Source organism: Mastigoproctus giganteus, chromosome 5 (assembly GCF_048544385.1).
Source record: "Mastigoproctus giganteus isolate SK-2022 chromosome 5, ASM4854438v1, whole genome shotgun sequence".
Classification (NCBI taxonomy): Eukaryota; Metazoa; Arthropoda; class Arachnida; order Uropygi; family Thelyphonidae; genus Mastigoproctus; species Mastigoproctus giganteus.
Window position 1 is genome coordinate 216,002,470 of NC_143579.1, and position 18,372 is coordinate 216,020,841.

Below are 18,372 nucleotides of genomic sequence, written 5' to 3' on the forward strand. Positions count from 1 at the left end.
CAAAATCCACTTGTGAGACTTTCTGCAGGCAACATGGTGGGCGATACCTCAGAGTACTGTTAAACCTCGTGGAACTCATAGGTAATGGGGAGACAGGTGTTCATATTTTGGCAATATGCAAATGTATGTGCAACTAGAAAAGGTGATGTAGTAGTAGTAGTAATAGTAGTAGTAGTGGCACATGATGCAAGAAAGCAAGTGTAGGAGCTTATGCAGCATCAGCCAAAAAAAAAAAAAAAAAAAAAATCACACCATTCCCTCCAAATACCTGTCCAGTTCCTCCTTAAATTTATTTAACCTATCAACTTCCACAACGACAGATGGAAGTTTGTTCCAGCAATTAACCACCCGCTGGCTAAAGGCAAATTTCCGCACATCTATTCTACATCTGTCCTTTCTTAATTTGAACTTATGTCCCCGTAGGTTCGTAATCTGAACAAGTGGAAGGATCCCATCAGAATTCAGCGTGCTCAACCCATTCAAGGCCTTATAGACCTCAATCAGATCACCGCGCAGGTGCCTAGTCTCCAGCCACTGCAATTTGCAGAACTTAAGCCTCTCTTGGTAAGAGAATCCCTTCATTCCCCTCACCAATCGTGTTGCTCTTCTCTGTACACGTTCAAGCAAATCTACATCCTTCCTAAAATGAGGCCTCCAGACCTGTACGCAGTACTCAAGGCGTGGCCTGACCATTGCCTTATACAGAGGGACAATCACCTCCTTTTCCCTGCTAGCAAAATTCCTATATATCATTGACAAAACCCCATGACCCGCCCTAGCAGCCTGTCTGCACTGCTCAGAAAACTTCATATCTGACTGCACAATTACTCCCAGGTCTTTTTCATTTTCTACCACCTTAAGTGTAGTACCACACAGTTGGTACGTTTCTCTGGGGTTACTTCTCCCCATATGCAGTACTTTGCATTTGTCAAGGTTGAACTTCAGTTGCCACTTCTTAGCCCATCTGCCCAAATTATCTAGATCCTGTTGCAGTAGCACACTGCCATTACTGTCATTAACAACCCTGCCAACCTTTGTGTCATCTGCAAACTTCAACATTAAGCCTGATATACCTTCATCAATATCATTGATAAATATACAAAACAACAGTGGACCCAACACCGAACCCTGTGGGACTCCACTAATAACATTAGTCCACGAAGAGCAGCACCCATTGATTACCACCCTCTGTCTTCTCCCACTTAACCATCCTTTTATCCATTGTAGCAACTTACCCTTAATACCATTCTGCTCCAATTTGTACAGTAGTCTTCCATGCGCAACAGTGTCAAAAGCTTTCCTGAAATCCAAGTATATGATATCAAAATTATTTTTTGCATCCAGTTCCTTTGTGACCACATCATAATAACCAATCAAATTTGTCAGACAAGACTTTCCCTTAACAAACCCATGCTGTGTTTGAGTTATTGCTGCAGTCTTGTCTAGATGATCCTGCAATGCATCTTTAACCAGTGACTCCATTATTTTACCCGGAACAGAAGTTAAACTAACTGGTCTGTAATTACTCGTGTCACCCTTCGATCCACCTTTGTGAATTGGGGACACATTTGCACATCTCCAGTCCGTGGGAACCTCCCCTGAGTCCAAGGACACTCTCATAATTATGGCTAAGGGTTTGCTTAGTTGCTTTGCCGCCTCCTTTAAAATAACTGGATAGATCCCATCCACCCCAGGTGCCTTTCTTATGTTTAACTTCAACAATTTCTCCTCCACTTTGCTCTCAGTTATTACAAAATCATTAAGCACACTGCTACAATTTGATAACCTTCCATTTTCAAACTGTAATAATTCCTCACGTGTGAATGTAGATGCAAAATACTCATTCAGTTTGTTTGCTATCTGAGCAGGATCATCAACAGTCGAACCATCGATATCAAGTGGACCAATCATATTAATCCCCTTCCTTTTAGAGTTTATATAAGTAAAGAAATCCTTGCTGTTTTTCTTAGCATCCTTTGCCAAAGATTTCTCGTAATCCGCCTTCGCCTGCCGAACCTCCTTTGTGACCTGATTACAGACTAGCTTATATCTGCCACAGGCTTCTGCGTCACCTGATAATTTATATGCATCCCATGCATTTTTCTTCTCTGTCACGAGTCTCATTAGTTCATTGTAGAAAAGTTTCCCCCCATAGAAACAATTGCATAATAGGAGATTATACTCCTGACAGAGGGACTGCTATGCAACATTTTACAGATATATATATATATATATATATCCTAGTATGTGAAAGTGAAATATAAATATTATAATAAATATAAATTGTAAAATTAAATTATTTTGTTTTATTTTGTTTTATTCCCATAACCAATTAATGCCATCTAAGACGATTAAACATTACATCGGTCTGTATATATAGGTAAATGAATTAGGTGGTAGTATAATAATATAATATAAATAATATATTGGCTTGTCAGTTAAACCAATAACCAAGATAGGTACCTAACGTGACCAGGAAAAAATACATGCTATGCATTAAGCAATATATTACAAAATATATAAAAATCGATACATTAAAAGGTTAATTATGGCAATAGGTTACATTGAAGAGGACTTTTTCTAGGGCTAACCCTTTCAATGTAACTACCGTAATTAACGAGCTATCCGTTTCTGTAGTCATCGTCCAGCTAGGCAAAGTCCAAAAAGCAAAAAGTAAATTAGGCCAAAAACAGATAAATAACTAAATTTCTAAATTTAGTAGCAGCTAGTGCGATGACTGTTAGCCCGACGGATAGCCAAAATTAAATTTACATAAGCAAAAAGGAGCATATAAAATATTTTTAGGCATCAGTGTGTAGTAAAAAGATAGAGCAGCAGCCAGTGCTAACAAAAGGCGAACGGAAAAGTTAGAAGGATAGTTATAGTATCTCACTCCCCCTCGAATACTCTAATAGATCATGAGATATGAAAATTAGGAATAAGAAAGAGAAAGGTAAACAGAAAAGAAAAAGTAAAATCAATGACTAGGATGCAACCTTATAGAAAGGTATCCCATTTTGTGGCAGGCAATGTAAAGAAAACATTACGCTTAAAATTTTAACATTTTAACAAGCTTACCAACGCGAATCCAAGGCAGGAGAAAAAAGCCTCGGGAAATAGCACGTGCTGAATATATACTACTGTGCGCAGCCCCCCCTGGTAGGTGTAGTAGATAAGTAAAGCGATAAACTAGGCATATTTACAAGTAGCGCCCTCTGCATTGTCAATATGCCAAAGAACATAACTAAATAATAATGCCGTCAAATAATTATATCTTGAAATTAAATTAGAAGTTAACAGAATATGTTCCTGCCCATAGAGCAAATATAGGTACGACGTTTTCAATGCGTGTAAGCTATATGTGACTTACTTCATGAGCAGTACCTACTATATACATATATACATGCCCAACGTCATTCATATTAGCCAACGAAACTCCCACAACAATTTTTTAAACCAAGTATGTTATATTAGTGCCTGTACATTATTAATTCTATAATCCTCTGTGCGCTAAGGTTATAATTTTCCTTGCTACATGCTATAATTAAGGCTTTATAAATAAATCGTGCTATTATGTGGTGTGGGAAGCCATTATTTAATAACTTAGTTCTGAAATCAATCAGTGTATCTATCGTATAATCCATCTGATTACATATACTTAATCTTCTTAAACTTTGTGCGATAATTATATTGCGATGAATTCTTTTTGATATATTTGAGTTCCAGTTTGTGAGGTCGATAGCATTAAAATTATAATCTTTGCGTTTATCATACAACTTGGTGTGTACGGTATTATTATCATCTATTCTTATATCCAAGTCCAAGAAAGTAGCAGATTTGGAATTAGCATTTGTGCTTTCTAAAGTTAATTCAGGCGGATAATATTTAATAGCTTCTGTAAGGAAGTCTGGCATATTGAAAACTATCAAATCGTCAATATATCTGTATACAACCATATTGCTTTTAAAGTTATACTCGAAGTGGTGTAGATATAAATTAGCCACTAAACAAGAACTACAAGCACCCATAGGTATGCCTGTGTATTGTCTATAAAGATTGCTGCCATTAAATATATAGTTATTGAAAATACAAAGATTAAACAGGTCATCCCAGTGGCTTTTGTCACAAGGTAAGATATTTTTGTATTTATCATAATAGTCGCAGAACACCGTTTTTAGGCTGTTATGAGGGATGCTAGTAAACAGGTTATTAAAATCGAAAGTATTGATCTGTTCTATAGTATTACTGACTGTGTTGTTTTTTATATAACTTAATACCGGTCTATTATTAAGAATGATCTTAGAATGGCCTATGTTATCAAAAATAATTTGAAGTAGATTAACCAGTTTGCGATGTGGAATCTTGGCGTAGCTATCCCTACACGAAGTTATGAATCTAAAACCAGTAGGTTTTTTATGAAATTTAGGTATACAGTATATGTATGGGTATATTGTACTATGGTTAGTAAGCTTTAATTTTTTATGCCAAGCACGTATTTTCTTAGTAATAGTGTTTAGCTTGTCCATTACTTTATGGTAAGTGATGCTATTGTCAAGCTCATTTAGCAAAGTAGTAGTGTAAAATTTTTTACAAATAATACTGTAATTATTGGAGGCTTTATCAATAGTTGTTATAACAAACTTATTTTGTATAAGTTTAAGCTTCTGTTTAATTGTGTCCATATTAAAAACCTTAGTAGGTATTATTGTCTTGCATTTAGACCGTATCTGCTTCTTGATAGCCAGAAATGTGAGTGTAATCCACTTTTGGAAGGCTTCCAAGGATACATTATGTTTGTACGATAATTTAAGGCAGAACTTCATAATATCTGAGTGAAGCTGTTTAATAATAGCGTTGGTGTTAATATCGGTATATGGTCGAAATTTGAAACCCAAATGAGAGAATCTCACGTAGCTCAGGACTGTCTATAATGCTTAAATCTCCTGTGATAATGTGTTTATGGTGTGCGTCCACAAAAGCCTGATATTGCGGTAAATGGCAAAAACATTCCGCCTCAATATCGTTATTGATGAGGTTAGTGGCTGCTTTTTTATAATTGCAGACAGAAAGTCCAAACGGTTTGTTATAACTGAATCTGGTGCATATCTGTGTATTGGTAATAGGCAAATCATTTTTATATATGTTAATAAATTTATCTAAGCAGATATTATCAAACACTACATGGCTGAATTTAATGTTTATATATTCTTTTGTGACCTTAGTTTTTTTATTACTAAACATAAATTTAATTATGTCTATAATCAGGTGTTTAAGGTGTAGGTTGTTATGCCTATATGTAGAGTTAATGGTGGCCAGAGCTCGGATTTTACTATGCTTCAACCCGAATATAAAATCGTGAATCTGTTTGACATGTATAATAGTATTGTCCCAATCCATTAACATGTCATAGAAATTGTCAGTTCTATTTGGTGTGTGTGCTTTTTTACTATGGCTAGTATATGCCATTCTATTATTTTTGGGACTTTTTACTAATTGAAACAGCTTATATATACATGTATCATCTATAGTACTGCTGGTGTAGCAATGCCCATTAAACTTATTATTAAGTCCATAAGGATACAGAGTTTTATATTTTAATATATTGATATTTTCGGATTCTAACCTGTCATAGGGGTTACTTTTAATGTCTAATATAGAAATAGTAGTATTACTAAAGCTGTGTACTTGAAAGTGCTGTAGTTCGATGTCTTTTATATTAACGAAATTTTTAATGTGCGATCTATGCACATTAATCCTAATATGCAACTCCCCTCCTGTTTGCCCAATATATTTTGCTTCACACAGGTTGCAATGTATGAGGTATACAACCCCACTAGCGTGGCAAAAAACTGGAGCTTCGATGTTATTGGTACTATGATGCTTGCTCATGTATGGACAGGTCTGACAAAGTGTATTGCTACAACTATTAAATTTAAGATATCTGCCATTATGTTTATTGCAAGAAAAATCAGTAGTAACAGGAGTAGTAACAGCAGAAGTCGTTTCAACTGTAGAAGCATCCCGGGTTATTTTAGAAATGTCAAAATTATTATTGGTAGCTATCTCACAGTCCATATTAGTGGGAGCCTCAATATTAGCCCTGCATAAATTTTGTTGGACAACAGCATTGGATGCTGAATGGCTAGTAGAATAACTTGTCGGAACACCCTGAGCCCCAGTGTACCGCGGAAATCACTGGGGCTCAGGGTGTTCCGACAAGTTATTCTACTAGCCATTCAGCATCCAATGCTGTTGTCCAACAAAATTTATGCAGGGCTAATATTGAGGCTCCCACTAATATGGACTGTGAGATAGCTACCAATAATAATTTTGACATTTCTAAAATAACCCGGGATGCTTCTACAGTTGAAACGACTTCTGCTGTTACTACTCCTGTTACTACTGATTTTTCTTGCAATAAACATAATGGCAGATATCTTAAATTTAATAGTTGTAGCAATACACTTTGTCAGACCTGTCCATACATGAGCAAGCATCATAGTACCAATAACATCGAAGCTCCAGTTTTTTGCCACGCTAGTGGGGTTGTATACCTCATACATTGCAACCTGTGTGAAGCAAAATATATTGGGCAAACAGGAGGGGAGTTGCATATTAGGATTAATGTGCATAGATCGCACATTAAAAATTTCGTTAATATAAAAGACATCGAACTACAGCACTTTCAAGTACACAGCTTTAGTAATACTACTATTTCTATATTAGACATTAAAAGTAACCCCTATGACAGGTTAGAATCCGAAAATATCAATATATTAAAATATAAAACTCTGTATCCTTATGGACTTAATAATAAGTTTAATGGGCATTGCTACACCAGCAGTACTATAGATGATACATGTATATATAAGCTGTTTCAATTAGTAAAAAGTCCCAAAAATAATAGAATGGCATATACTAGCCATAGTAAAAAAGCACACACACCAAATAGAACTGACAATTTCTATGACATGTTAATGGATTGGGACAATACTATTATACATGTCAAACAGATTCACGATTTTATATTCGGGTTGAAGCATAGTAAAATCCGAGCTCTGGCCACCATTAACTCTACATATAGGCATAACAACCTACACCTTAAACACCTGATTATAGACATAATTAAATTTATGTTTAGTAATAAAAAAACTAAGGTCACAAAAGAATATATAAACATTAAATTCAGCCATGTAGTGTTTGATAATATCTGCTTAGATAAATTTATTAACATATATAAAAATGATTTGCCTATTACCAATACACAGATATGCACCAGATTCAGTTATAACAAACCGTTTGGACTTTCTGTCTGCAATTATAAAAAAGCAGCCACTAACCTCATCAATAACGATATTGAGGCGGAATGTTTTTGCCATTTACCGCAATATCAGGCTTTTGTGGACGCACACCATAAACACATTATCACAGGAGATTTAAGCATTATAGACAGTCCTGAGCTACGTGAGATTCTCTCATTTGGTTTCAAATTTCGACCATATACCGATATTAACACCAACGCTATTATTAAACAGCTTCACTCAGATATTATGAAGTTCTGCCTTAAATTATCGTACAAACATAATGTATCCTTGGAAGCCTTCCAAAAGTGGATTACACTCACATTTCTGGCTATCAAGAAGCAGATACGGTCTAAATGCAAGACAATAATACCTACTAAGGTTTTTAATATGGACACAATTAAACAGAAGCTTAAACTTATACAAAATAAGTTTGTTATAACAACTATTGATAAAGCCTCCAATAATTACAGTATTATTTGTAAAAAATTTTACACTACTACTTTGCTAAATGAGCTTGACAATAGCATCACTTACCATAAAGTAATGGACAAGCTAAACACTATTACTAAGAAAATACGTGCTTGGCATAAAAAATTAAAGCTTACTAACCATAGTACAATATACCCATACATATACTGTATACCTAAATTTCATAAAAAACCTACTGGTTTTAGATTCATAACTTCGTGTAGGGATAGCTACGCCAAGATTCCACATCGCAAACTGGTTAATCTACTTCAAATTATTTTTGATAACATAGGCCATTCTAAGATCATTCTTAATAATAGACCGGTATTAAGTTATATAAAAAACAACACAGTCAGTAATACTATAGAACAGATCAATACTTTCGATTTTAATAACCTGTTTACTAGCATCCCTCATAACAGCCTAAAAACGGTGTTCTGCGACTATTATGATAAATACAAAAATATCTTACCTTGTGACAAAAGCCACTGGGATGACCTGTTTAATCTTTGTATTTTCAATAACTATATATTTAATGGCAGCAATCTTTATAGACAATACACAGGCATACCTATGGGTGCTTGTAGTTCTTGTTTAGTGGCTAATTTATATCTACACCACTTCGAGTATAACTTTAAAAGCAATATGGTTGTATACAGATATATTGACGATTTGATAGTTTTCAATATGCCAGACTTCCTTACAGAAGCTATTAAATATTATCCGCCTGAATTAACTTTAGAAAGCACAAATGCTAATTCCAAATCTGCTACTTTCTTGGACTTGGATATAAGAATAGATGATAATAATACCGTACACACCAAGTTGTATGATAAACGCAAAGATTATAATTTTAATGCTATCGACCTCACAAACTGGAACTCAAATATATCAAAAAGAATTCATCGCAATATAATTATCGCACAAAGTTTAAGAAGATTAAGTATATGTAATCAGATGGATTATACGATAGATACACTGATTGATTTCAGAACTAAGTTATTAAATAATGGCTTCCCACACCACATAATAGCACGATTTATTTATAAAGCCTTAATTATAGCATGTAGCAAGGAAAATTATAACCTTAGCGCACAGAGGATTATAGAATTAATAATGTACAGGCACTAATATAACATACTTGGTTTAAAAAATTGTTGTGGGAGTTTCGTTGGCTAATATGAATGACGTTGGGCATGTATATATGTATATAGTAGGTACTGCTCATGAAGTAAGTCACATATAGCTTACACGCATTGAAAACGTCGTACCTATATTTGCTCTATGGGCAGGAACATATTCTGTTAACTTCTAATTTAATTTCAAGATATAATTATTTGACGGCATTATTATTTAGTTATGTTCTTTGGCATATTGACAATGCAGAGGGCGCTACTTGTAAATATGCCTAGTTTATCGCTTTACTTATCTACTACACCTACCAGGGGGGGCTGCGCACAGTAGTATATATTCAGCACGTGCTATTTCCCGAGGCTTTTTTCTCCTGCCTTGGATTCGCGTTGGTAAGCTTGTTAAAATGTTAAAATTTTAAGCGTAATGTTTTCTTTACATTGCCTGCCACAAAATGGGATACCTTTCTATAAGGTTGCATCCTAGTCATTGATTTTACTTTTTCTTTTCTGTTTACCTTTCTCTTTCTTATTCCTAATTTTCATATCTCATGATCTATTAGAGTATGCGAGGGGGAGTGAGATACTATAACTATCCTTCTAACTTTTCCGTTCGCCTTTTGTTAGCACTGGCTGCTGCTCTATCTTTTTACTACACACTGATGCCTAAAAATATTTTATATGCTCCTTTTTGCTTATGTAAATTTAATTTTGGCTATCCGTCGGGCTAACAGTCATCGCACTAGCTGCTACTAAATTTAGAAATTTAGTTATTTATCTGTTTTTGGCCTAATTTACTTTTTGCTTTTTGGACTTTGCCTAGCTGGACGATGACTACAGAAACGGATAGCTCGTTAATTACGGTAGTTACATTGAAAGGGTTAGCCCTAGAAAAAGTCCTCTTCAATGTAACCTATTGCCATAATTAACCTTTTAATGTATCGATTTTTATATATTTTGTAATATATTGCTTAATGCATAGCATGTATTTTTTCCTGGTCACGTTAGGTACCTATCTTGGTTATTGGTTTAACTGACAAGCCAATATATTATTTATATTATATTATTATACTACCACCTAATTCATTTACCTATATATATATATATATATATATATATACACATGAAATAATTATTGCCAGATGAAATGTCATAATGTAACTATGTAACTATATTTTTTTAACCCTGAGGGGACCATGGAGGCTTAAATTTCAAGCCCCAAAACATGAAATTTAAGTGGTTGCACAGGATCAAAATCACCTCAAATTTTAATGCAGTTCTTTATGATTTTTTTTGAAATTCTTTTCTTTTCCTGGCTAATTATTCTATGTTATTTCTAAATATAATATACAATGGCATCTGACAGAAGTCTATCAACTGAATTTTGGTATTCTGGTCAATAATAATACATTAACTACAAAAAAAGTATGCTTTTGGGTTGCGAAAAAAAAAAAAAAAAAAAAAAATACAACAACAACAACCTGTACTTCTGTACCACTAATTGCTGCAAAGGATATTTTCTGCTTGAACATTTAGAAGGTTTATCACACACAGCAACATCTTGTTTCAAGATGGTAGAGTGAAATAAAACCATCCACATGTGGATATTACACAATACCTTAATATGTGATAAAAATTTGGTCTGTATCTGACTGTAAACATCAAAGTTCAATATAGATAGTACTTATAATTTGAGTGGTGGCTATTTTTCAAGATGGATAATCAATACTTTCACATGTACTATATATAGCTTGGATTGATTTTTAAACAAAGTGTTTGAAAATGAGTGGTGGTGCTTGTAATGTGAACAGCAGCTATGTTTTTTTCCAAGCTAGCTAATCAAAATACTAACAAGTACTGAAACAGAATAGGCCAGTATCTCTTCACTCGTGCTGAGAGTTCCACAAGGACTACAATTTGAGTAGCGGTCATCTTGTTTAAAAGAGTGGAACAAAATAAAATTATGGTGATCTAGCACTTCGACACTTGTATCGGGAATTTGGTGTGTAATGGCTTGTAAACAGAAGAATTCCTAAATTGGTGGTGGTAGGGTTTATAAACTGAGTAGCAGTCATCTTGCTTCAAATGGTGGTTTAAAATTAAAACAATCCCACCGCACGGCACCTTCATACATATAATAAATTATTTAGTTTTGATCAGAGTATAAACAGTGAAGTTCTAAGTGGGTAGTACTTATATAATTTATGTAGTGGGCATCTTATTTCAAGGAAGGTAAAAGCTTCCTATTTCTATTTTAGACTGCCAGATGAAATGTCTTAGACAAAATTCTTCTTGATGCTGACAGAAAACTTGGAACTTTCTGAAATGAAGTTGCATGACAGAGTTTTGTCGTATTCATATGTATCCATTTAATAATATATAAACAGATAAACTTTAAAGCAAAATTATAGCCACACACACAACTTACCTAGCTCCGGCAGCTATATCTCCATTACTGAGGCAAGCTATTGTCCAAACTGATTGTGCCGGAAGGTAAATAGTTTGCTGGCACCCCTCTCTATTCCAAATTCGTACAGTATGATCTTCACCACATGTGACAAAGCCTTCACTATTGCACATGGCTGCAACTCCATATATAAAGTTAGTGTGACCATAATAAACTTTGAGGCACTCCCCAGTGGTCAACCAGTGTCTCACTGTAGCATCATTAGAGCAAGACAAAAATTCCATAGTTGAAAGCACTGAAAGGCCTCTGACACAATCTTCATGTCCTGAAATAAATAAGACAATATGCATAAATTAAAAATTCTATGGATTTCATAACTTTTTTGAAGGTTATTGATTTAGAATATCCTGAAATTCCCTAACGCATTAGTAATACCAAACAAACTCAGAAGATAAGTGCAGATTACGTATAAATTATAACCCACTTGCTTAATTGCAAATAAGAAGTGATAATGATTTGTGAGCAAAAACTAGTCCAGCAGTGCAACATCTAGGATTCACAAGATTACTAGACCATATCACTATATATTAGGATTTTTGTTGTTGTTATTTGATTTTTAGGAGCATTAGCAACTAAGGCCATATTGCTCCAGGATATGCGGTGGTCATTCCCTGACCTTTCCGCATCCTCCGTATTTGGTGGTGACGGGCTTGAACCCTGGTCTAATCAAGAAGCGTGTGCTATGCACTGCTGCTCCTTCCCACCTGGCTACGGAGGCGCCTACTATATATTAGGAGTAAGTTTATAGGTCTCAGGCTGTGAGAGCAGGCCTTGAGCTGGGACACTACTGTCCCAGCCTGCTCAGTTGCTCTTATCCGCTTACAATTACTGCAGGTGAATAAATCCATCAAGAAATAGCCTTTTGAATTGGTGTAAGTGGGCAATATTTTTATTCTTGTACTACCCAGCAAGTTTCAATATCACCCTGCCAAAATCAAGATTAAGATTGTCACTGTCTCCAGCTACCACCAAAATTGCCTTCACCAACTAGATGGCAGTGAAGGGATTTTTCCAATTCATTCATGCACATTACTATCTAGATTAAGAGTTTGTAACACTGGACAAGTTTGAGAAGTAACCAGCAGTCTTGAGACAGACATCTCACAGATGGCCCCTATGGATCACGCCTTTCTACCCTAGCTTTTGTCTCTATAGTCTCCCACTAGAGGATCCTGCTTTGAATGGACATTCACTAGTCTTCCCTTCCATCTATGCAACTCTACTTATAGCACTACATGCGAAAATTTATTTTTATTTTGTTACACAGAGCATTAATAAAACTACAATAAATAAATTAGCTTTCAGCTGGGTGGCAGCCTTCATCGGATTAAAATACTTGAATGGCAGTTGGAATAGAGATGCACTGTCAGGATGGTGCGTGAGGCACGTGGTTAATTGTCTGGACAACCCACCATGACATCGACCCACACCGCGATGTCGTGGTTGTGGACAGGTCCCACCATTACCTGAGGCGTACCTGGTTGGAATCGCTAAATATAAAATGCTCGGATACCGCTTTGAACAGGAACAGTGGTTGTCAAGTTAACCCCATCACAGAGTCAGTAATTCTATCCATAGACAAACGCTGGCCACGTCACCACCATACGTCACAGCCACAAACATCAACAAACAATTAACCACGTGCCTCACGCACCATCCTGGCAGTGCATCTCTATTCCAACTGCCATTCAAGTATTTTAATCCGATGAAGGCTGCCACCCAGCCGAAAGCTAATTTATTTATTGTAGTTTTATTAATGCTCTGTGTAACAAAATAAAAATAAATTTTCGCATTATGAATCCAGAGCACGTAGGCCTGTTTTATTATAGCACTACAGTCAAGCTATGCATCATCAGCAGTACCCCACAGATAATTAATAGTTATCAGTGGGATGAGATTTTTTTATGGCTGGTTTTCCTGTCTCAGGCAAGAGAAAAACCCAGCAGACTGGTAAAAAAAAGTCCACTTTTAACATCCTCTGCTGAAGACTAACTCAAGCCACAACTCAACTAATAGACAGGAGGAGGGCATTCCTACTGTAGAGACACCACAGGAACAAGGAAGTAAACAGTTTGTTTCTGCTGGTCGCAGTTTAAGGGAGACCCCTGGTGCTGCTTGACAATTATCACTATACACTATACCTGTGCTGGTGACTCATCCGACAGATTACCTTATTTCAACCTCGACTATTGTCACAAGTGTGACAACATTCTACCTCCTAGTGCTTGTGCAAAGGTATACAGGGTGTCTCAAAAATATTGGTACAAACATTTAGGGAAGGTAGGTAACATCTAAAGGAATGTGAATCGCATAGGAACCCATAACCGGAAATGTCACCGTAAGATGGTACACGGTGCTGTTCATCAGTTCGAGAGAGGGAAAATTTCTGGTTTACTCATTCAAGCAGTAGTCGCTGCACAAAGAGCATGCATTGATATATGAACTGTGAGCTGGCAGACATGCACCTAGTGTATGGATTAGCAGAAGGCAATGGATGAGCCGCTCAACGAATTCATGGAGAACGCTTCCCAGACAGACATGTACCGGACCACCATTTGTTTGCGCATGTGCATCAAAATTTGTGCAATTATGGGTCATTTAGAGGTAACAGGAGTAGTGCGGGCAGACCACGTTCAACACAAACTCCCGCCATGGAAGTAAGTGTGTTGAATGCCGTCCAGAATAATCCTACTACCAGCACACATGCCGTTGCCGCTGCCTTAGGAGTGTCTCGTTGCAGTGTACAGCGTGTCTGGCATGACAATTCCCTACACCCCTTTCATCTCCAAAGGGTTCAGTTACTGCTCTCCCAAGATCATCCTGCACGTGTGGCTTTTGCGCAGTGGTTTCTCCAAGAAAGTGTTCAAGACTTGAATTTTCCAGCCTATGTTTTGGTCACGGATGAGGCTTATTTCACTCGGGAAGGCTTATTCAATCAGCACAATGCTCATGTGTGGGCTCACGACAACCCCTATGGTGTGCACCCCCATGCGGCACAACATCGCTTCGCAATAAATGTGGGCAGGTATGGTCGGTGACTGCTTAGTCGGCCCATACCTGTTACTATCCCACATGAACTCTGCTAAATATCGGATCTTTCTTGAACGAGTTCTACCAGGGTTACTTGACGGCGTTCCAGCAAATGTGAGACGCAACATTTGATTTCAACATGACGGGGCACCTGCCCATTATGGAAGGTGTGCTTGTGACCATTTGAACAGGCGTTTTGGGCGTCGATGGATTGGCCGTGGTGGACCCGTTGCCTGGCCCCCACGCTCACCTGATTTATCGAGCCTTGATTTCTTTCTGTGGGGGGGGGCCCTCAAATCTATCATGTATGAATTGCCTGTGGAGACGGAAATGAATCTCGTGGCGAGACTCGTCTGCACTGCTGCTACTGTCAAAGAAACTCCAGGTGTGTTTGACCGTGTCAGCCAATCCATGCTGTGTCAGTATTACGCATGCATTGCGTCTCATGGTGGAACCTTTGAGCATCTGTTGTAACATCATGAAATGCATCCATCTCGTACTCCATTGTTAATATTATGTCAAATAAATGTTTGCCACTAATTACTGTCGTGTGTCATTTCTGCTTCTTGTGCCTCTGCTACTACTTTCCCATGACATTTCCGGTTATGGGTTCCTATGTGATTCACATTACTTTAGATGTTATCTACCTCCCCTAAACATTTGTACCAATATTTTTGAGACACCCTGTATATTTGTTTTCAGAGAGTCATCTTGGTGTCACAAATGGTGATCACATCTCAGAGGTGGAAGAAAGACTGTTGGCTCTACTTTCACACTTTGCCCACAATCAGGTGGAAATCACTATCACACAGAAGTAACTGTCACCACTACTGGCTGGCATCTGCTACCTGATGACTAGGGTTCGAATTTTTATGTATTCATATTCATTTTTCGTTTACATAAAGGCATGAAACTTAGTGGGACCATGTTACATGGTCTGAAGATCCTAAAGAAGCGTGTTTGTAATTTCATATTTCATCATATTTTTCACATTAGGTCATAATTTCAAAAAAATATGAAATATCATATTTAATAGCATATTTTATACTTGTCGACATAAAATTTTCATATTTCGGCTTACTATAATCGACAAATTATTTATCATATTGATTTAAAATATATTTCTGAAAAACCGTGGGAATTTACATTTAATCATTTCACATTCCAGTGTGGGCGGGCACGAGCGGCTGAATCCCAAAGTTCTTTTCATCGGCTCTTTACTCACTCACAACGACACTGTAGTGTAATTTTAGCTATAATTTAAAACTTTACAGTAGTTTTGCCTTATACTGAGTTCAACGAATTATTCGCAAAACTTATTTTATACAGTAGAAACTTCAGCTCTTGGCGAAATGAAGTCAAAATCGAGCTTTTTAGAAAATGGATTTCTTCTGTGGTTAAAGAAGAGTCTAAAGACACATACCAAACAAATGGAAAAATAATATATTGCAACACGTGCAATAAAGAGGTACGCAAATTAATTAATATATATAATATTGGTGTAGACACACCATTGACAACTCTCAAAGAAAAACTATGGTATTACAGTAGTGTGAAAGGCATCATTTTGTCTGTATCTCATATTGTGCTCTTCCTTCACAACGAGTTGCCCATGTATTGCACTACCTCGAATAAATAACACTTCACTAATAGCGAAGACTATTGTTACTTATTCTCAGTGAGTACCACCACCCAGACAGCACCGTTTCAAAGCTAGTTGGATTTTCATCGGTGGGTGGTGGTAAGACAAGTAACAACAGTCTTCTCTATTAGTGAAGTGTACTTATTTGAGGTAGTGTAATACATGGGCAACTCGTTTTGAAGGAAGAGCACAATATGAGATACATACGAAATTACTTTCACGCTACTATCGTAGTTGTTCTTTAAGAGTTATCTATGATGTATCTATACCGATATTATATAGAATCTTAAACTCTTAAATATTATGCCTTGTTGCATTTAGTTTATTTAAGTAAATTAATTAATTACCTGGTAATAGATCTATCATAATTTTTGGATGCATCGATATATGGACATTCCAAATTTAATGCTCATGCATATTTAGTTTTTTAATACAATTTTTCATATAAATCGGAAAATAATAATTTTTATAAATAATCTTAAATAAATATATAAATACATTTTTAAGATTCCGCACGCAAAAGTATCCCAATTACAACAGCATAACATTACTGCTTTGCATGAAGCAAACGTAAGGAGAAGGAGAATTTTAGGGGGTGTGTACTACACAGCAGCTGTTACTGCAGAAAATCAAAAAACACCAGATCCATTCTTTGCCGAATTATGCCAAGCAATGGTTGCCGCAAACATTCCTTGGAACAATACTGCTCCCGAAAAATTCCTGACGAATCAACGTTGCGGCAAAATTACCTTGAGGACTGCTATAAATCAGTATGCTCTCATTGATTTTATTAAATAATTTATTATTTAATAAAATCCAAAAGACTGAACACTGTGTAGGCTATAATATTTTAATTAGTTTATTTATTTATTTACATACTTACTTGCAGTGTCTAAACAATATTCGCAAAGATATTGGAAGCAGCTGTGTGTGGGGTTCAGTTGATGAAACCATAGAGTGATATAGCTAATGTTATTGTCGGAAAGCTTGAATCAGATGAACAATCTAAATCATATCTCCTTCCATCAAAGGTTCTGGATAAAACTAATCATGCAACTGTTGCTAGATTATATCTGCAAAAAGGCCTCTAAGGTTGGGGTTATACATACCACAAGTTTAGACAAATACACTAACTGTTTAAATAAACTGATTTAATGATAAAATAATACTGGATAGTATACTGAAATGATACAATAAAAATTGTAAAATATAAAGCGTTTAGGGCTGAAGCCTCAAGCTATGGAAAAGTCTAGACTATGTATAAGTATAGTGCAAAAGCATCAATAATACATAGCCAAATCTGAATTAACAGAATGTTAGCAAAACAAGATCGTTTTAAGTTATATCTCATATTGTGATACCTTCACAACGAGTTGCCATGATATTGCACTACTTTATGAGATATAACTTAAAACGATGCTGTTTTGCTAACATTCTGTTAATTCAGATTTGGCTATGTATTATTGATGCTTTTGCACTATACTTATACATAGTCTAAACTGTAAAATAATAATTTACAAAAACTGATTTACTTTACAACAAATAAAATTGAATTGATGAATTTAAAATGCATTAAAAATTATAAATTTAAAAGCAATAAAACACCATTGAAGCTTTCGGGGGCATCCGCCTCCTTTCTCAACAATAATGAAGTTCAAGCGACACAACCTTAAATATCAGGCTCACGGCACACGTGTTGAACATGTACCTGGTCAGACACGTGTGCCGTGAGCCTGATATTTAAGGTTGTGTCGCTTGAACTTCTTTATTGTTGAGAAAGGAGGCGGATGCCCCGAAAGCTTCAATGGTGTTTTATTGCTTTTAAATTTATAATTTTAATGCATTTTAAATTCATCAATTCAATTTTATTTGTTGTAAAGTAAATCAGTTTTTGTAAATTATTATTTTACAGTTTTTATTGTATCATTTCAGTATACTATTCAGTATTATTTTATCATTAAATCAGTTTATTTAAATGGTTGGTGTATTTGTCTAAACTTCTGGTGTTGCTAGATTTCTCTTGGTACGTACCGTATATCCGTGATCGACTGATCGCTGTTACACTGGAATGGGAGTCTACGCGGTTAAAATTAAACTTATTATTTATTATTTAATTTAATAATTAATTACTTATTATTTAAAATTGTAAATGTATAATTTATAAAATGATAAATTAAATTAATATACAATTACTTATTTGTTTCAGGTATTTTATGGCTGGACAGTGTAAAAACTGATAGTTTTCTTCTTTTATTAACAGATTCAGCAGACTGCATGCTCAAAGCCAGGAAAGCATTGGAGGTATTTTTTCCAACCATGATACATCTGATT

The 18,372-nt window shown here is 35.8% G+C and overlaps 1 protein-coding gene across 1 annotated transcript in view; it reads right to left on the reverse strand.

Moving 5' to 3' along the window:
• The window catches only part of Plap (phospholipase A2 activator protein), a 121,014-nt gene that overhangs the window by 44,888 nt on the left and 57,754 nt on the right, over positions 1-18,372 (reverse strand). The window contains exon 4 of the mRNA XM_090373709.1: positions 11,331-11,634. Within this exon, the coding sequence (XP_090229835.1) occupies positions 11,331-11,634 (304 nt within the window). The remainder of the gene's footprint in view (positions 1-11,330; positions 11,635-18,372) is intronic.